This window comes from Hesperophylax consimilis, chromosome 9 (assembly GCF_061612785.1).
Source record: "Hesperophylax consimilis isolate HC1 chromosome 9, BYU_Hcon_1.0, whole genome shotgun sequence".
In the NCBI taxonomy this organism is placed as follows: domain Eukaryota; kingdom Metazoa; phylum Arthropoda; class Insecta; order Trichoptera; family Limnephilidae; genus Hesperophylax; species Hesperophylax consimilis.
Window position 1 is genome coordinate 29,577,426 of NC_142844.1, and position 22,492 is coordinate 29,599,917.

The window sequence follows — 22,492 nt, forward strand, 5'->3', positions numbered from 1 at the left end:
CACTTTGCTGTCCGGTAACATTTTTTTTCAATTAAAAACAGAAAATTATAAATAAATCCACACTCCGTCACTGTCATTGGCATTTTTTCTCGTGTTCAACAGCTGTTATTAGCAAGTATTTTAAAAAGCGTCTTCGCTCTTTCATACATACTAAATAATAAAAGTTAAAAATGAGACGAATGGTGCCATGCCATTTCGTTGTGATTGTAAAAGCGCGCCAATGTAGGTACGTACGTTATTAAAAAACGAAACTCGAATAAAATATTGCCAGATGGGTTTTCAAACTGTGACAAGGGATAAAACAGTGGTGACATGTGGTGAAAATATGAATGATAATTTTTTTATAAAAAAAAAATGTTACCGGACAGCAAGTGCCCATAACATTTTTTACTCCAAATGTGCTAAGGAATAGCTGGTTAAAGTTTGTCGGGTACGTGTCGATACACCCTGTATAAACGCTGGGACTACTCGCGACCCACGGAGTCGTTGTCAATGATGGTAAGTGCTAATGATGTACGCGGTTACCTAATTGACTTGATTGGTTTCGGATTCAAATCCGACATCAGCGCCACGTAAAAAAATATTTAGATGATTTCATTTATGAGCGCCACCATATGCAAATTATACAGACATGTTTTATAGTTGTAAAGTTTCTTTGGCCTTTACGAAGATGGCTTTATAGCAGTCGTAAGAGATATCAATAAAATAATTTTAATAGTCTTAAATCGGGCGGATCCTTATAATCTAATTTCATAATTATTATTTCGGTCGTATAAAATGTTGCTTCACTTTGGTCTCAACGGTTTTATTTCATTAAAAGTAACTGACTGAAACATTATTAAAAAATTGACACATATTTTACTGTGTGATTCTTACTTATGGGGTAAGATTAAATAGAATATTTGGCGTTAATTGAAACATTATTTTTTCTCTTCAATAAAGATTACTCGAAGATACGTTGACACATCACATGTGAATGCAAGATTATATTGTCTCCATTTCAAATACCAGATAAAATTACAAGAGGAAGTTTTGAACATTTTGCATTTCACAAACAAAAATTTCTAAATTATTTCTATTGTAAAATTATACACAATGCCCCATTTGAGTTGGTGTGATAAAAAATATTAACCTTGTTTCATCTTTCTGTTATCTGATGTAGTGTTTTTCACACATAAACTTTTAAATGGATTCTCACACAAATATACAAGGTGGCTGGTATTTAATGCAAAATATATTGTCGTTAAGTAAAATTTCGGCTTAGATATGTTCTTGGTCTTCCATAGGACACACATTTCAAGGAGATCTTTTCAATTTCCGGTATCCTTTCAATCACAGTCCTTCCTAAACATGACACAGAGCACCATTCTACAAATTATCCAATAATCGACCCACACTAACATCAAGCCACTTTACAATCAAGACATTCACAACCACAATACTCAAAATAACAAAAAAAAATCACATTCCTCTAACACACACCCACAAAACAGGGGATAAAATCTCTATAACTATATTGCCTACACACTCTATAACTCTCTTCAAGATTTGTATAAAAACAGCCAACATATGCAAAAATTTCGGTGAGTAATGCTTTAAAAGATTTTTTTTAAATATTTAATATATGCCGTGTTGTATTTTGTCTTGTTTCTTTCTCTCTACTTTCCTATTTTTATTTCTAATCGAGAATAATCTATTTTACCAATGCATTAGTGGGTAAGTACCTTCATGTAAATTCCTACCTTGGCTTTGTACGTATTTGTATATAATGTTACTTTTTTTTTTTTTTTCTTGTTTGTTTGTTTAATTTTGATATCAATATATCAATGTAAAATTGTACCTATTAACTCCTAAGACATAATAAATATATTTTTTAAATAACGTAATCATTCACAGTTAGAGGTGTCCTGCACAGTTAAAAAGGAACACATTCTTAACATTTCTAATAAGTCTGATATTGCTTTTGTAGAAAAAAGGTGCATAGCTAATTAAGACACTGAACAGTGAACAATATGCATTTTATATTGGACATCGTATGGGTCACATACAGCAATCATTTTAAATTTCTGCTTTTTTCAGCAGATTTAATCTCAATAACAAAAATTGAATTTAGTTTAGGAACCATACATAAAGATAGCAGCCAATCGAAATTTGCTTTAATAAAAAGAATTTGGTAATACTTAAATTACACATTATTAATAGCTGCTTTTAATTATTTTTTTCATAAAAACATAAATCTGTTTATTTTTTATTATATTTGCTTTTACATATTTTATGATAGGTACTACATTATTTTATAACAACAATACACAATTAAACGTAGAGTAAATTCGTAACTAATACAAGCAGAACCGATGGTAATAATATAAGAAAAAAGTGTGTATTGAAGGGGTATGTTTTTATATATTATCTTGTATCTATAATTTTCGACCCGCAGATTTTCCAGAAGTAGGTCTATTAAATAAGAATCGTGTACAAAATATGCAAAAATATATATATTTTTTATATGAATGATGAAATTTTTTATTGCAATGACTTGCAAGAGTAAAATTGATAAAAATGCAAGGTGGCTCTGAGAGAAGGATTGTATTCAAATTTATTTTATTAATTAACTCGAATTCCAAGAAAAGAGAAAACAAATCACGAGATCGCATGAGGTGATTTTGGAAATTTAAGAAATATTTGAAGCTGATAAAAAGCGTTTCGATAAACGACTCTGAGACATATTAGCCAAGCGCGTATGCAATGAAGGCACTTATCGTTGAATAAAAGTTACCTGTAATTACGTGAGAAAATGAATATGGCGGTATTGTACTTTTATGCGGGGTCTTGACCCGATTTTAAGAAAGTTATAATTATGGTACTATTGAAGCTTTTTGCCACTTCGACGTCAGACACGTCTGTCATGTATTCGTTGAGGTCAGGGCTTCTTAAAATTTGCGTTTTCGAACTTTAAGAAACATAAGGCGTCATCTAATGGCAATAAAGAACTTAGCTATCTTTAATGACAAGATTTCTCCCTATCTATCCCAGCACCTCCCCCTTCAAACTCACAAAACCCCTTAAATGGGAACGTCATACAGTTGAGCAGTTGGGACTCTTGTGCGGTATTAACATAAAAAGACGAGGATTTTGGTGACCCATAAACCTATAGCTAAACGTGATTGTATATTTTTTATATTATCGATGGAAGAAGAGTTGAAATCAATCACATTGATCTAATTACCACGAGTTGTCAGGAACTGATAAGCGTGGGATCAGTAATAAATAAATCTTTCTTATAATTATTAATATTATATCACAATGGGTTAATTTAATTTTCATTAGGTAATTATTTTTAAATTGACGACCGAAACATCAACATTTAAAAATCACAACGATTAATAACATAATGTTTTACGCAGGTAAATAATTACAAACAGATTTGATGTTTTTTATCAATGTGGATACGTCTTGAGATCGATGGATGACCTTTCGTTTAAAAAAATTCAACAAACCTTTAACCCATTATTTATACTACAATGAATTATATTCTTTGCTTCATTACTTTGTTTAACTGATTTCTTATTAATTTGATTGTGAGTGCAAATGTCAATAGCCTGGTTGCTAATGATTCAAATCCACGACTAAAAGTCAATAGGGTTCTGTTTCGTCTGATTTTAAAAAACAAAAAATAATATTATGTTCGAAAAAATTCTTTCATAATATATAAGAAACAAGTTTAAAAAACACAACATTTTTACGACGTCCAGCTGTTTGATAGGTTTTAACACATATGCAGATATATAAATAACCCTTAATATTTTAATCTTAGTATTTCAATCCACATAGGTACTAACTACGGGACATGAACGTTATTAAATCAATTTTTAAAAATCTGATCGCGTACAAACTATTTTGTTTCCCTAAAATCCTATGACCTTTGTGAACTCAATTTATAAATTAATCAAAAGTGTCATAGTATAAGTTGGTAGGTACATAAATATGTATTGCTCTAGTCACTCTAGTGGTACAAATATTGGTAAGTTAATCTAAATGAGAACATCTGGGAAAATTGTGGTCATTACCAAAGTTGTGCAAAAACCATTGCATTCATATTCAAAAGAACCCCATTTTGCTCAATATTTGATAGTTTGCCAATGTGAAGAAATAATCGTACGAAATCGGCCAAAACGAGTAATGCCTGACAAATGAGTGAATATCGAACTTAATTATTCACAGCTAACCAAAATGAAGCAAGTGTCAATACTTTAGAGGCACTGAAAAAAAACGCATTTGGAATACGTAAATTTGACATTGCGCAAAATAATAGGTACGTGGATTAGTTAGCTTCACAGCTAGGTACGCTTCATTCTGGTTCCGTTTGTAGGTTAGGAAAAATTATGGACGTTAACCTGTTTTATTATTCTTGTGTTAGGTATGTCTCGGGAAGACAAAGTAGCTCAATAACATTGGATTACAGAAATCATTATTGCGTTTTTCGGAATATTTCCACGTTTTATTTATTTTTGGATAAACCTACATGTTTTTGGCCATTCATAATGATGATTACAAAATTTTGTCAGCTTTGTTTATTTTTATAGAATATCTGTTAGTTTGCATATTTCCACATCATAAGCTTTACTAATACCGAGATCAAGACAAATTCGTACAACACAATTAATTAAAAACAACGTCTAATTGAGCAGGTTTTTTTTAAATTATATTTTTCAATAAACTGCATGCCTACTTACTAAGTGAAATATTTGCAACGTAAATCTTAAGAAATCATTGGGCAACATTTGATGTAGGAGCAATCATATATATATATGCATTAATCAATTATTCCGGTTTACTTAAATACACATAAAACCTGTTACTTCGTAAGCACAAAGCTGAGCTTTTTTCCCATTGAAACTATTTCTTTAAAAAAAGTTTATTTATGCTGCTTTCATATTATGTTCAACATCAAAATACAAATTTCTGTAAATTCTTAGTAAATCTGTGAAAACTTAAGTGGAATCTTATATAGGTTCAGAGAATATTTCCAAACTAGTAAATTTTCATGAGAAAAATAATTAAAATACCTTACGAAATTTGTACATTGTAATTTTGTTACTCAGAAATCTATGAATGATTCTGTATTTCAATGACCATGATTATTTTAAAAGGTAATTTGATTTTGTTCATCTGTTTCGCCATGGGGCTAATGATGTATTGTCATAATCGACACTTTAGATATGATTTGCGGTAGGTATTAAAATATTTGAAACATTATTTGAAATCCTCGGGCAATTATTTCCCAACGAGGGGCCAAGCCTTTGGTCTACTTTAAGTTTTCACCGACCGCTTTTCATAGTTTTACTCTCACTGACTTCATATATCCCTTGCATTCTTCATATTAGAGCAAATACGAGTAGTTTGATTAAATACCTTGTAATCAATTGAAATCATATCACGAAAATCCAGATATTTTTTGCATTTCGTCATGATATATTATTAAGGTAAATGAAAGGCGATTTGCAAAAATATTCATCATGATAATATATTCGTAATTTACTAAAAAAATATCAGGAAACCTGTTAATTCATTCGCAAGGCCTGCAATCTCGTTTTTAAATGGAATTACTAATAATTTGAAGATATTTTTAATAATTTTGCAGTTGTCATTTTTCTCCTTGTATGTAGATAGTTAGATAGGATGAAGTTCTTTAAAAAATCTGAAGTTTACAGGAGTGAATATCTACTGAGCATTTTAATCATAATATCCACACATTCCTAAATCCCTTCATTCAATATCTCGTAACACACTCTCTTATTCAATTATCACACATAAATCAATATGAATTGTGAATATAATTTATTATATAGTATTAATTCAATACGTTAACTTCACCCGCCAAAACACAGGGGTATCCCTTGCAAGGCGGGTGAAATAATACTAAAAAAAAAATCATTTTGCAAACTTTAATGCGTGAACAAAGAATATGGTTTATATTATTAACTTATCCATAGCATAGAACGTATACAAAACAAATTTATACAGTATCTTACCTCCAAATTCTACAATTACTTTAAATGTACATTTCAATCGTTGCAGCAAAGCGATTAGTAACTTATTTAATGAATGAATGAATTAATTAAAATAGAATTTTAAACAACAACATCGACCTAACGAACTTCTGTCCCTAATTAATTTTGACATACCTTTGAAACGTACACGACATACAGTTCTATTCTACACGCTTAATTACAAAACAAATGTATAATCAAATTCCTCAAATAACCTTGCTCTTCGTACATTCAATAATATTTCTCTAAATCGATTTTTTTCGGGACACTGCCCATATTTAAAAGTGGCATCATGTCAATAATATAAACTGCTCATTGCGTATACATATACATACACTTCCACATACACATACACTACACACGTCACGTGGTAATTACTGAATATACATACAACACACAAGACATTACAAGGAAACATATCATAGGTACCCAACATGAAATATTTAATATCTGTAAATTGTTTCATCCTTGTCACCAATGTACTGTTTGTTTCTATAATATTAAATTTTTAAAAAACACATATCATAACTTCACTGGTCAAGCTGAAATCGTTATCTTACCTCCAACTTTAGGTCGGAAGAAAATATTTTAAATTCTTGTCTTTCTGTTTGTGCGCACAAAGTAACGTATGTGTGCAGTTTTTTCAGTGATTTAAAAACAAAGTTTTCCCAATCAAATTTTGATTAAGAACAACAACTTTTTTTCGTAGTTGTCAGAATAAGTATCTTAAATACACTGCGGTTGACGCCACACCAAGTGTAAATTATTTACAACAAATTACTCACTCCCCGCTTGTAACACAGCTGTTTGACTAAATGAATCGGTCTAAATAGTTTTTTTAAACAAACTAGTATGTTACATCATTAAAATATTACATTTAAGAAATACTGCACAGGTGAAATGATTTAAATAAACCTGTTCAAGCTAACTCTTGCAAAGCTACACCTACAGACATTATATAGTTAACTAATTCAAAGAAAAATAACTCCAATACTTTTATTAAGCGGAGGCTTCTTTGGGGTCGAATAACGTTTTGAATTATACATGGGACACAATTGGCTTCATTTTAGAATACTTGAGCACTATTGCCTTTGCAGACCATAAGACCTAAGCCGGTAAACATCCCATTAGTTAATGCGCAATGATTAAACCATTTGATTATTCGTGGACCCCATAACTATGCCTTCTGGGGAAACGTGTAATTTCATCTTATAGATGGAGTTAAGCCAGAGATTACACTATGCCAGTGGCTTTCAAAGACTTTTTTTTAGATTTTCTCGAATAAAAAACCAAAAGTTTTCTCGAATTTTTCGAGATTTTTCTCTTTCGAAAGGCGTGAATCAAAATATTAATCAAAATTCAGAATTTTTAGAAATAATGGTTTTCAAAAGTAATTTATTATTTAAGTAGGAACGAGTGCAATATTATAACCACCAAATAGTTTTTCATTAACAGAATCTGTGTCTGCGACCACTGTCGAATAAAGTATCTTCATAGAATATCATTTAGAGCTGCTTTGCTGCATTGCATATGATAGAAGGCGAATTAGTGAAATAGTACTTTGCGGGTCTATGAAAACAAAATCATCTTAGTAAGTAGAACACATAAATCATTCTCTTGCACATTCTTTATCAGGCAAGAGCTTCTAAAAGCGATGATAACTCACACTACAAACAAGATGCTAGAATCTTCAATCCAACCTTTACATCTCGTACGTCCCAAGACTAGCGTTCTTCGGGGCCAATTACTTATAGCATCAACTAGATACCCAAGTATATTTAAAATATACATGAAAATGAATCGTGTTTCATATAATAAATAGCCTAGACTCGAATCAAACTACATTCATACGATGTAGGGCACCAGAATACTGGATGACATTCACAACGGTCTCTTTTCTGTACATTTGTTTGAAGAAGATGGTATCTATCGCGATCATCGGGTCTGAGTCTGGTTTCTATGTGGAGTCGAAGGCTCTGTCGGACGGTCCCTGGTTCCGCAACTCGCCCGACATTATCTAAGTGTAGTTTCTTGTACGTAATACGTTGCCAGTTGCCATTTAAGTAAAATATACAACGGACCGCTGCCGAGAGAGCCGACATTGTTCACGAAACATCACGACCAGAGATCGGATGTCGCAACCCGCTGCAAACACGGCACAAACAATATTCATCACGCCAGCAACTTTGAACCAAGTATGAAAGGAACAATTCATTACAATGTCCTTCCAAAATATCGTTAAAAATAAACCTCACCTCTTAACAATACGCACTTGATTTAACTGACCAAATTCGTGATCATTGTCTGTCAGGATTTGAGGAAAATAGAAGCCCGATTGTTTCTAATGATCTTCAAGATCACTAGCTTTAATTAACGCAGATTTCAATTAAAGGAGTAATTTGAAATATTATAGAATATAAGTCTCTCTATTTAATAATACGTACTTGATTTAACAAATTAAATTCATAAGCATTATCCATCAGGATTTTATGAAAAATAGAACTCGAATAATTTGCAGTGATCTTCAAGATCACTAGCTTTAATTAAAGCCGGATTTGATGAAAGGAACAATTCATTGCAGTGTCCTTCTAAAGTATCCTAGAATATAAACTATACCATTTAACAATGCTTTCGTGATTTACTGATTAATCAGGACTGAAAGGCAGATTAATTTCACAATCATCATTCATCAGGATTTAAAGAAAATGAACCGCCTAATTGTTTCCTTTACAAAATTAGATTAAACGGAGATTATAATGAAAGAAACAATTCATTGCGTTGTCCTTCTGAAGAATTCTAGAATACAAACATAACGGTTCATAATATATATAAAATTTTATAATACAGGCTTCTCCAATAAGAGGTGTTATTTTGAATAGCCCATTATTTCGGTAGATGTTACTTTTAAAGCTGTCATTTTTTAACATTTGACAAGTAGAAACTACGCCATTAATAAAAATGGAACAATACACGCTTCAACAACGCATTGAAATTATTAAAATTCATTTTAGTGAATCAAATGCAAATCATCTTGAGTGATGAGGCCCATTTCCACCTCGGTGGCTTCGTCAACAAGCAAAATTGTCGCATCTGGGGCTCGGAAAACCCAAGAGTTATTATTGAAAAGCCTCTTTATTCTCAACGTGTGACTGTTTGGTGCGGTTTATGGTCTGGCTGAGTCATGGACCTTACTTTTTCGAAAATGAGGCTAGAGCAACAGTTACGGTGAATGGATAGCGCTATCGATAGATGATTAATGATTTTTTATGGCTGTAATTGGATGGTATTGATCTCGACAAAGTTTACTTTCAACAAGACGGCGCTACGTGCCACACAAGCAACGAAACTATTGATCTTTTACGATTGAATATCAAAATAACACCTCTTATTGGAAAACCCTGTATAATAGCGCACGATTTAACCGAATAACCAGGACCATAGAGGTGGATCAATTTCATAATTAGTATTATCCAACAGGATTTGAATAAGAGTGGAACTGGGATTATTTCTAACGATCTTCAAGATCACTTGCTGAAATTAACGCATAGGAATTTTAATAGAAGTGTTATTACGCGATTATGAACACATAAATCAGGCTTTGTTCCGGTCTAATGAGTACCACGATCATAGGATCAATGACGCAGTACCAGCAAAGGTATGCCCGGTAGTAAAACATAGTTTCTTTTGCAATCTGGCTAATGATTGACAGCGATTTAACGTTTCTATATTACATTGGGGCACCTTGAACTTTGGAAAAAACGCAGACTGCCATAATTCACTTGGAAAACATTTATTTTCCGCAGTCTTGAAAAGTTTTTTTTTGCTGTGGGAACACTTAATCTCGCAATTAATATAATTCACGGGTGTAGTTTAGTACCTTTTCATTTATATTGAAAACACTGTGTTCATTTTACCGAGTCATATTAGACAAATTATTGAGGCTTAAGCTTACCATAGATGTTTATTAACAGAATATACTTAGGGTGTGTATTTTTTCCTGACTAAAAAATGTTTTATTATTATCAGCCATATACTAAAACCTCTGGTGCTTTTAAAGCTTTAAAAATCAACCGGTAAGAAAGAAAGTTTTTTATCTTCTTATTTCATAAAAATGCATAAGTGCCAAGCGTCAAGTATTTAAAATTTAATATTTTTACAAAAAATTACCCTCCAAGAATACAGATTATCCCGTGATTTTCCACGGTTCTGCGCTAGTAATGTAATAATTTCAAATTCAATTATTTTTTAATAGATCTATTTGGATTTCGATTTTGTTTTCTTGACTGAATGAATGCATTCATGAATGAATGCAAATCTTGGAAGTGGAAATTAACTCACTTCCTGACATCCAATCAAACTGAAACTCGGCAGATCGACTCGTTGTCGATGACAATGCATTTTATCAGCTTTTGGTAGAGTTGTTGACTCCAGTTCCTGGGTAGAGTGGTTCAATATTCCGTCAAACAATTTTGTAAAGCTATTTCAAAATAAATGTTTTATATTATTGTAGAAAGCAATACTTTGTGGTGTGACATATTTAATAAAATAAAATACTTTTTGTTTTAAAACCACGAGTTTTTAATAATTTTTAGAACCGACCGGTTTCGCTTTACTCGAGCATCTTCAGGGTAAAAATTATTACTGTAATAATTTAATAAGTAATAATTTGTACCCTGAAGATGCTTGAGTAAAGCGAAACCGGTCTGTTCTAAAAATTATTAAAAACTCGTTGTTTTAAAACAAAAAGTTTTTTATTTTATTAAAGATGTTTATAGTTTAAAAAAAGGGTTGATGGAACGACACGGATAATTTATGGCTTTACGCACACAATTTATTATTTTACACAAATAATTTATGGTTTTACATTAATTATTTTCATCAAAAAGTAAAGAAACAATCTTTTTCTTGGCTTTACACAATCGAAAGGTGTTGGAAAACAAACACCATGGAAAAAAATCTATTTATAGAAATACAAGAATCACATTGAAATCATAAAAAAATATTAATTTCTTGAAGAGGTTTGGCATGGCAAACTTGTTTGGCTTCTTAGTAATTGAAACGACTGATGATAAAAAAACATATCTGCAATAAATATTCGCATGAAGCTGATTCCTGATGCCAAAATTATCAATTTTTATTTTAACTTTTGACAACTTCGGTATTTTTGTTTTCACTAAATTAACTACTTTCACACCGGCTTCAGCTGTTGCACAAATGCGGGGCAAATAATATATGGTTGAAGTTGCACGCCAAAATTACGATAAACTCCATCGCGTGATCAATAATTTGATGATTCTGTGCTTATTTTAGGCACGAACCACCTTATAATAATTATGAACATGGTCTCAGACTAAAAACAATGAACAACGTAGAACAAACAATGTATTGTTATTAATTTATTTAGTAAGCAGAAGTTAACATTACCTACTGTTAGTCCTAGAGTAAACAAATAATGTAAAGCGCCCCATTGTTTTGAATATCCACAAGCCATTGTGCACTGTTCTTAAGAATAGTTCAGATACACTATAAACGTAATGTGCACTGTTCTTTAGAATAGTTCAGATACACTATAAAGGTAATGGCTCGTTCTTTTTTAAATTCAGATACACTATAAACATAATGGTTCGTTCTTTTTTTAAATATCTGTACCAATATAAAACCAAAAAATATTTTTAAATATGTGTAGAAAAATGAGTACTTCTTCTTAAATAACTCTTAAGACGGGTTGTTTCTTAGACACTGAATAATTCATCAAATTTCAAACTTCTGTGAAAGTACCATTCAAGTTCTGTTACCATCCAAGTACTGTGGAATTGTTAGCCTATGATTAAATAATAACAGAACTCAAATTTTCTCCTTGAAATTTGATTAATTGTTCAAATTCTGTGAAATATCCCGTCCTGGAACCAGTTTTATTTTTGTGATAGTTTTACAAAGTTTCAATTCTCATTGAAATATAAAATGTATATAATGTTGTTAGAAAATGTACATTTTTCTATCATTTTATGTACAAACACATATTTACATTTAGACAAATTTAACATTTTATGTCTGAGCATATGAAACTCAAAACCAAAGTTATATCAATTTTTCCAATCATATTGAAATACGTACTTAAATTGTTTATTCAAACACAGTGCATTGCTTTTTATGAATAATAATGGCATCTAGCACTCTTTTTTTTAATGTTAGCTGAATATTTAAAGATTCATTATTCACCTGCAGGTACCACGATGTAATCACAACGTTATCGCAGCAAAGAAAAAAAAGTCACATGTTTTAATATAATGTCACAGCCTTGCTTATTCGCCAAGGTGAAGAGGTGTCTTTCATTGCCAACATCATTGGACAAACATGACTTAGATTTTCATCAATTGATTTCTCAGATCCTGAGTCATTCGCACAGCAATCGGTTACATATTATTTCATGTATTCTATTTCGGTTTGGTCCCATTTCAGTCACGAACATTGAATAGGTTTAAATTTCACAATAATTTCTCCTTTATTTAACTCGTGATAATAATTTGGCTTGAATTGTTACAGGCGCTTCCGGAACTCGAGTTTTAGCTTCGTGCACTCAAATTACTCGGAAACTTTTTAATGTGGAAAGTCCATAAATAAATGTACAAAAAAAACATGCAGCTGCAAGTTTTATTTACTTGTTTGGTGAGGTTTTTTGTGAGTTAAAACGAAACCCGTACGACAAGACATCTAAATTTAAAATGAATGCTTTGTATTGAACTACACCATATGAATACACTGTTCAGCACTAAAAAAAACTTATTAGAGATGTAGATGACATTTTAGTAAAAAGCGAGATTTATTTGTAAGTAAAAAGAATCGCGCTCCGAGATTTCTACACATACGAAACACGTTTTAATTTTTTATTCATCTATCATTTAATATAAGCCAAATACTGTTGTTTTGTCTGCCTAACGTATAATATTTGTGGTCTGTAGTCTAGGTGTATGTCTGTGCTATTATTTAACCTATAGCCAATACAAGAATTTTCCATATCGCTAGCAGCCGATTGCGATTGACCGCATGAGCCTTGAAATTAGGTCTCACAATAATACTCTCACGATATCTGTTTTGTTTTATTGCAACATTCGCTGTTTCGCTTATCTTTCGAAAAAAAATACAAATAATAACATGCTTCGTGATTAATTGTACTGCTTCGTACTTAACATCCCGTGAAGTTAGCCGCTGCGAATAGTCAAAGGTGAAGGCAAAAATGTAAAGCCTGCTCGATGTTTATATCGTTTATTTCTTGGAAACTTTTTCACAATTTAAGGATACATTTTAATATCAAGGAAGTGAAAACTTATCATGGATTACTTACATTATTATTACATGTAGTCACCCTACGATGATTGCCCTATTAAGAGGTTGCAGGATACGATCATCCATGGACATAATGCCCTTCTCTTCTTTAGAGCTTTTTTCATAATTAAAATTCATATAACTGAACGACACGGATGCGAAGAGAGACTGGACCGGCATTGGAACAAGGCCACCAAATAAGCGTAAGATAGGGATGCCTGAAGGCGCCATTTCGTTGATTATTTGCAAATATTTAGATTGCATTAATTGCACTAACAGCTTCAACTTGTCGGTATGCAATGAATACTGTGAATTTTTAGAAAGAAAAATGATTTCTTAATAATTCCACTTGCGTTTAATTGCCTCCCAGGAATTGATTGAAGCTGATTACACAAAACTTGCAAATCAACAGAACCCATAGATCAATAATTAACTTAAATATTTGCCCTACAAAATGTTGTTAATACGTTTTCACAAGGCATTCTAGAGAAAGTGGTTACACACATAACCATAAATATTTGTGCAGGTATGTTTTCTCTTCGATCCGATTATGTTACTTTAAGTGTAACAACTTTACAGTTACGCAATATTTTGGTCCGCTTATCGAATTTTTATGATAATCACTCTTGGATTTATTATACAACAAACACGAACTACTAGATACTATTAAAGCATCCCATTCGCAATGTCTCGAGTATAGTGATGGAAGTAGATGATAATTATTACACCTGAGGGTGATTGGCATCATTTTTTAGCAGGTGTAACCTGGTCTAACCCGGTTCGTGGCTGTTACATAATGCTGTGATCTGTAAGATGAATTGTGATGAAAATCCAAGCTAGTTTTTTCTATTTGACCTTATTTCACACAAATATAAACCTGTTCTATATAAAACTGTATTTATTGACACTAATGTTATTGATTGAGGGCAAATAATCAAAAATAAAGAAACACTTCCACTTTCGTTTTACATGATACGATAAATACGTAAAATGTTGTTGTACTTATTAAATTTAATATGAAACCTTGTTTTACCTACAGCCATTGAATGTATTTAACTCTAAAGAATTTTTTTAAAAACTTTATTTTCCACATTGCAAAATAACAACCTAAACGAAAAGAGGTTCGTAAGTAGTAGATTTTGAACTTTAAATCAGCTTTTATGGGACTGATATTAATTGTTTTTCTGGGCTTATAAACAAACTTATCAAAAAAAGTTCTACTGTTTCAAAGGCTATGTATTTTATTCCCATTATTTAATTAAAGTAGCTAAAATGATTCTAGGCGATCAAATTTTACATTACTTCGAAGTGCTTCCTTCGCCTTAAATGAAATAGAACGTAATTAAAATGACCTAATGTTAATAAAAATAAAACCATAATTATATATAAACGTTAAAACCTTTAAATGTCAGTTTTTCAAATACTGGAGACTATTTAGTTTCATGCGCCAGAAAGCTGATTATTATATACTTCTACAAAACAAAACGTATTTATTTATTTGGACATTTACAGAACATTTTATAAGTTATAAGGTTCTAAGTATTAAATTGTACTTATTTGATGTACATATTACATATTTTTGTTGACTTTGTTTTTGTTGCACATCAATGACCTTTTGACATGTGCACCGATTCATTGTTACGCGGATGACAGTACAGTTCATGATAGCTTTTTGTTTGACAGGCCCCCAAAGGGCACACAAACTCCAACGGCTCGGAGGGCTTTGAAGCAGAGAATGGACGGTTATCTCGAGAGTATTTCCTCCTGGGGTAAAAATAATCTCGTCGAATTTAATGTTTCAAAGACCCAATCCTGTCTGATTACGTCTAAAAGGGATCCAAATGATAATCTAGTCTCCTTCAACGGAAGCAATCTTCCGAACAGGCCTTCCATTGATATGCTTGGTGTAACTATAAGTGACCAGCTCAGGTACGGGGGCTCCATCGAAGCTAGAGTAAAGTTGGCCTCTCAGAAGCTGGGCGTACTGTACAGGGCCCGCAGATACTTTAATAGTACACAACTGCTCACCCTGTACAAATCGCAAGTGCGCCCTACTGTCGAATTTGGCAGCCATCTCTGGTCTGGAGCCCCAAAATACCTGAAAAAAACCCTTGACTCTGTGCAGAAACGGGCGGTCCGTTTGATAGATTCCCCAATCTTAACAAACGGACTGCAATCTTTAGAGCACAGGCGTCAGGTAGGTATGCTGTCCTTGTTCTATCGGTATTACAATGGAAGATGCTCTGAGGAACTAGCGTCATTGATCCCTTCGGCACCGGTGCGTAGTCGGGATACACGCCAAACGCGCGCCCAACATTTGTACACAGTTGACACTTGTCACATGAGAACGGGTCGCTTCTATGATTCGTTCTTAAGTTCAACAGCTCGGCTGTGGAACGAACTGCCGGCCTCTGTGTTTCCTCCCTCCTACAACATGGGACTCTTCAAGACCCATGTTCACTCCTTCCTCTCCACAAAAAGACCCTCCACACAGCATCCCCAAAGATGACATAGGCCCTGAGGGAAATTATTTTCTTCAGGGCCTCCTGTGTGGAGTAAATATAAAAATAAAAAAATTAAAAAAAATATCCTTAAAATGTCTTGGTAATTCCGTCTGGGAAGAAAATTAAATTTCTTAATTCTTTCAAATGAAACCAGGTGCAGTCTTGACTTTACCTCTGGTTACGTTGAACTTGGCTATGCAGGAATTCATAAGAGTCCAGCTAAAAGTAAGGTATGTGTAGTTGATAGTAGGCACGGATGGGGGCCATTCTATGGAATTACAAATTCTAATAAGTCAGTTTAGCCGGATCTTATCTTTACGTTAGTACCACACAAGAGTCCCAACTGCTCCAAACCATCTAGAGCCATTGAGACCATTGCATCCCCAATCGGGGGGAGATAGAGAAGAGAAAAGTTGGGAAGTACCTGAATTCAGATCTGGTCAAATATGGCTATAGCCATTTCAAGCAACGTGAACTCTGAAACTTGCAGCAAATACGCTATATATTATTTTAAAAATTATGAAATAACATAAATTAATTAACAAAAACAATAAAACATTAACATAAATTAAATCAAACAAAAATTTATTCTATCTAGGTTACAAACCAGTTTCATTAGAGAATTGGTTTCCATTTCGTGAAAAAAATCACTTAAAGGGCGCACATTCATTATGTACTATAATCTTATTATTCGATGTACTTCTTACCAAAAGTTATTTTGAGTTCTAAATAAAAATAAATGACCTATATTAAATTAGACATCGACTGTGGTTTAATAAAACCCTTCAAGCCACCAAATGAATGTTGTCCCGAAATTGTGCAATATTAACGATATCGTTAAACTAATTAAAACCCTTAAAGTTACTTGATTTTTATGTAAAATATTACAATTCCATTTATAAGTATGAGAGATTTGATGGTTGAGCTCTTAAAAGCTATTTCCTCAGCAGTTTTATTAATGACTGATACATTCTTTCGTTGGAACTCCAAAATAACTTTTGCGTTTATTTATTTTAATGTATTTATGTTGTCTTGTCTTTAATCTAATGTTGTCTTTCCCGAAATGAGTTTTGTAAACTCACTGGATAATACATTATAAATTTGTTATCATTTTGTAATGTATTATCTTATAAAATAAAATAAATAGTGAAAATCCTATCAAAATCCGTCACGTAGTTTAGAAGAACTAAGCGCACAAACAGACAGACGTGGATTGCGACTTTGTTTTTTACTATTTAGAAATGAAACCACTGAAAAGTAACCTTCCCAAAAATGTGGCTTGAGTGGTTTTTACCAAGCCACAGTCGATATTGAATAAATATTTAATACAAACGATTGTGTAATATTTACATTAATGCAAAAGCTCAGCAAGAAAGAACATGACTGTGTTACGAGGATCAATATAATTAGCACCAATTTGCAATCATAATAATGTGTAACCCGTTTGAATCGATTAAATTTACAAGTAATTAATTGATATGGGTTTCATTTCGGCTTGTTACCGCCAAAGCTGGGCTGAACAATAACAACTCATAATTAACTTATCGTAGGTAGACGAATAGCTTAAATTCGGTTGCTCCACTTTTGACTGCTTTATGCTAAACTAATTTATTATGTCTCGAGGAGGCTGTGGGTTAGGCAGTTTAATCTATGCTTACTTCGCGACATGATTATCTCGCAATCCGAATTCTCATTACGAATTTTAAAAGGAGGAGGGATCCCCTTTTATTTATTATTAACTTTACAGTATTTCATTTTCGATGAAAACCTAAATACTGTTCAACGGAAAGAAAAAAAATTTAAGTCAAAATATCATTAATGTAATTATCTAATAACATTGATGCAAACATTTTACGTTTAGTACCTACTCGGTACAATAAAATTCAGCACCTCACATCCCCAATCGTCGTAAGTACAGTATTCTAGAAAATTTAAACCCAATAGGACTTTTATAGTAATTTTTTTTTGCTATATTACGCAGTGTTTCGCTACCTCCTTTCTTAGACAATATTTCGGACAGCATTACAGTATCCATCATCAGTGTAAATGGGTGCTCTGTCTCAACAATAATAAAAAGAAGGAGGTAGCACAACACGGCATAATACCTCAAAAATAAATTACTATAACACTCTCTCTCAGTCTGGGATATGATTTGAGATTTTCGAGGCCAAAGGATGATTTCCAGTAGGATGTTAGTTAGGAACTAAAAATAAATTACTGCTGACTAATATCGACGAGGCATATTCTCTTATAGGGGCAGTATTTCGTCCTCAATTTGGGTATATAGTGAGGCAGAAGGAAATGAAAGAGAAATAAGATTGTTGAATTAATCCTCAATAATCATATCTTGTAAGTAAACACTGTTAAAGCTATTAAAATCTCTCGTTCCATGCTGAACTGTGGTTTCCCATCTGTGCACTTTAACTGTAATGAACGTAATATTATAAAAAGTTAGAGTTTTTTCTGACTTAATATTATTCAATACTGTTGAAAATTCTGATTCAATAACTCACGAGAACAATGTTAACGTATAAAACAAAAATATTCGATTTATTTTATTATGCTAGCTAATTTGTCGCACGACTGAGATGAATTCAAGATAATTCTTCGTATTTCGAGTGTGACAGTGTCAAAAAGAAAAGTTGTTATGTTGACTTTTAAAAAGTCCCACTAAATAAAGTGTCAATAATCAGTTAGCCTTGTACTTTGAGAGCCGCTTTCCGTCAAACTAATATGTTTTTAATACCAGCGACTTGGAGTTATCTTAGCTCCGTCAATTATTAAATAAATCCTTAACGTGGGTTACTCATTGTGGCGTTTGCATAGTATATAGTTGCTGAGCCTGTCAGCATCTACAAGGTCAGAGTGGTGTGTATTTTTTCACCTAGTAAATAAATTAATAATATGACTAATTGCAGCTAGAAGTGAACATTAACTACCGCGGCAATTGTCTCTCGGCTGCGAATGTCGGGCCGTTGCGCAAGGGAACGGGGAACGAAACAATGGGGTCTGCTTTACGTGCAGAGTTCCCAACATAAACTTGACAATTAATTGTCATTCTCTTTCGTAACGCGTTACTTTACAGCCCTTTTATGTAAATATGAAAATACGAGGACTACTATTAACTCATAAATCAACATAAGGACAGCTTAAAAAAATCTTCTTTGAAGAACGCGTGTTACGATAGTACTATTTAGCGGTATTTCAGTGTTTTTGAGATGAGCTTCAGATCATATTTTATAATGTCAAATGGTTGTCTCATTAAGTCGACATCCTCATTTCCCCATACATAATAATACACTTGTATAACCAGTATACTCACTGCGAGCTTGCTATTGCACACACAGATGCATCAACATATGAAAAGCCATGGAGAAAACGAAAGTTCAAAAGTTCACCTATTTTATGAGAAACACAATATAATGATGACACAAAATGAAAGTAACTGTGATTTACTTACAATTAACTTGGTCACTGACATCTTGTAAGGCACACAATACCGTTTAACACCACAAAACCACCACTTATGAGAACTGAACTGTATGTGATCACGCGCGCGCGGGTTGACTGCCGTTTAGTGAATGAGCGCGCGCGGGTCGGGCGGTCTCTTATACAGCGACCCTCGTGCCTTTTTCCGATTTCCCGCCCGAGTGCGACCCGCCGCAGTTCTAAAGCGGAATAATAAGTGCGATGTGTAATTAAAGAAACTCTGGGTATCAAACACACACGCGCCGGGTGTGCTTTCATCGCATTAATTGAACGCTTTTCGGTGCTATTATCTAATTTGTCAGCTGTGGCGGAGTTACCCATTGCCCAATGCGGCACAAGAAACTTTTCCGGCCGTCGCACTCATCAGTCCTCATAGTGCTGGTGGTTGACGGACCGAACTCGACCCAAGGCAAAAACCGTAATCAGGGGCAGTTGATGTAATACAAACGTTTCATTTCTTTTCCTCAAATGGGAGTGTGTGCTGACCGCGATAATAATTATTTATGTTCTCATTCGGATATTAAATCATTTACTCAGGACAGAATTTTAATATGTGCTACCGATGGCGTCATATAGAATTTTATTAGAAACTTTATTACAAACATAACTGATTAATCATTCGTGAAGCTTGCCGATGGCCCGTTGAATAGTAGGAACTATCTGAGCAGTCAAACCGATTGAGTTCGAATCCCCAAATGGGATACTAAAAACTATGTTAAAGTCATTATAGTAGTTTTTTTTACATTAGCTTCTCACCGGACGGCTAACCAATTTAAAAACACGTTTTTGTTATTCAGTAAAAAAATATCAAAATGCATACATTGCTGTTAGAATTTTATATGAAGTCAATTCGTATAAGGGTAAATGCGTAAGCGGTAAGTTTAAATGACTCGACCACGCGTAAAAACGTTGCTTGGCCTTCCTGAACAATTTCTGTTAAAACACCAGAAATTAAAATAGGACAGCAGAGGATGCTCTGAAGAAAACAAATTTCCCTCGGGTCATAATCATCTTTGTGGAGGATCTTTTTAAGCAAAGGAAGGAGCGGATGTTCAGGGAAGGAAAAAGACATGAGGGGTGGGTATGAATCTGGCGGTCAGTGTGTGAATCCATCCATCTCGCTGCAGAAAGTCCGGTCGAAGAAGTCAAAGGGTCTCCCACTCCAAGAACAGAACAGACCTTACCTCGGGCAACCCTTCTGAGTCACCAAACATAGCGAACAACTGAGGTGACTTGAGGCAGAGTGATTGGTTAACCAATTAATGGTTCCCGGGATGATACCCATAACCTCCCAAAATAAACATATTTACTTAAAACATTATTATGCTAACTATAATATTACGGGCTACATAAGAGTATTGTATGAACAAAACCACATGCGGAGTACAATAAACAAAACAATTTGTAATTTTCTAAAAAACATAGTTAAACAAATGTCACACCTTCGGGAGAATATTTTAAAATTTGAAGAGATTATTTATGCCTCCCATAAAATGAAAATAATTTTGTTTTTTAAACATCATTTTACTAACTATAACATTACGGGCTAAGTAATATTATTGTACAAACAGAATCATATGCGGAATACGATAAACAGAACAATTAGCAATAAATAAATAAAAAATACAATAAATTCGTATCGCAAGAATGTTTTTGATTATGTTTTGAATTCGATAGGATTATTTATGTGTTTGAGTTTTGAAACAGGTACCAGTACTTTAATTTCCATATGAAAAATAATATTTTTTCATTTCAACTTGGTTGTGAAGGGTGTGTCTATATACAACCCAACATATCTAAAAAAAATACAATACACTAAGAATAAATAGAACCGTTCGTAGTAAGAACAATACAACCCATTAATATTGTTAAATAATTATTAATTATTATTATTAATTACCCTCTTATATCAAACATATTAAATACTTATAATTCATAAAAAAAATAATAATATTGATCAACTTTTGTGAAAAATTGTTTGGAAATTGGGATGTTTTACGTAAGTCTTGGTTAATTTTTATTCGTTTCTTGTGACTTGTTTTATGTCTCTTTTTAGAACAAGTTATATTTATGGTCTGTATAATAAATCATTTGTTTATAGCTTATTTAAAAAAAAAGAAACACACACAAAAACTGAATCAATGAATGGAAAATAATTCACTTTGGCGGGAATCTCTCAGCACTTTACTTAAATTAATGGTAAACATTAAAAAAAAATAGACAGTAAAACGTTTCACGAATACTTTTTCAATGAAATAATAGCTGGAACAATTCAATTGGTAAAAACAATGCATTTCGGAAAGAGCGCCTCAAGCCAGTTTTCCGCCTCTCGCAAATCTATGAAATTATAATTGCTTGACGTCGCTTGCATCGAAAGATTCAAAGACTTAATGGCTAATTTAGTTGGCAGAAACAATGTACTTAATAATTTAGTTTGAAACAGCTGCGTTTAAATTAAAAACGATCGTTTATAAAAGATTTGAAAATCGATCAGTATTTGTCCCATGCTATATTAATTAAACGGAATTTGTAGAAACGGTGTAAATGCGATATCTGAAAGCGCGGAAGGACTGTATACGTACACAAATGACTGATACGATTTATTGGAGGAATGCGGTATTGAACAAAAACTATAAGGCGTGAGAACACATAAACTAAAAAAACCTTCACTCCCTTATTCGGTGAAAAATGTGGTTCAGGGCGCAAAGGGAATTATGTGGTCTTTCGAAAAATGAATTCCCGGAAATATTACCCGATTGCTGCATTAGTTAAATTGCTAATATACAGGGACTAGATAGTCTAGACTCTAGACGTTAAGAGAAAAATTGCAATGGTGTTAGTAGTATATATCATATTATAGCATAATTCTGATTATCTGAACCGTATTATGATTATGCCACTTCAACTTAACCAGAGCTAGGCAGCACAGGCTTTTTATTTTTCCAAGAGGCAGGACCAACATACCAATGAGGTCTTGGGGAGAGTGACTACACTCAAACCACCTTTCTTTTGAGATTGACATTTTTCAGTTAAAATTCAGTTACTTCATGATAGCAATAAAAACTTGAACGCTGATGATGTTATGTGATATTATGATAATCATCTTCTAAGGAATGTTATACAATA

The 22,492-nt window shown here is 32.9% G+C and overlaps 1 protein-coding gene across 1 annotated transcript in view; it reads right to left on the bottom strand.

The window, feature by feature from the left end:
- LOC149421220 (uncharacterized) overlaps positions 1-19,490 on the bottom strand; it is a 36,308-nt gene extending 16,818 nt beyond the window's left edge. Inside the window, exon 1 of the mRNA XM_089635418.1 lies at positions 19,338-19,490. Within this exon, the coding sequence (XP_089491544.1) occupies positions 19,338-19,358 (21 nt within the window). The 5' untranslated portion in view covers positions 19,359-19,490. The remainder of the gene's footprint in view (positions 1-19,337) is intronic.
- Between the last annotated feature and the right edge of the window lie 3,002 nt (positions 19,491-22,492).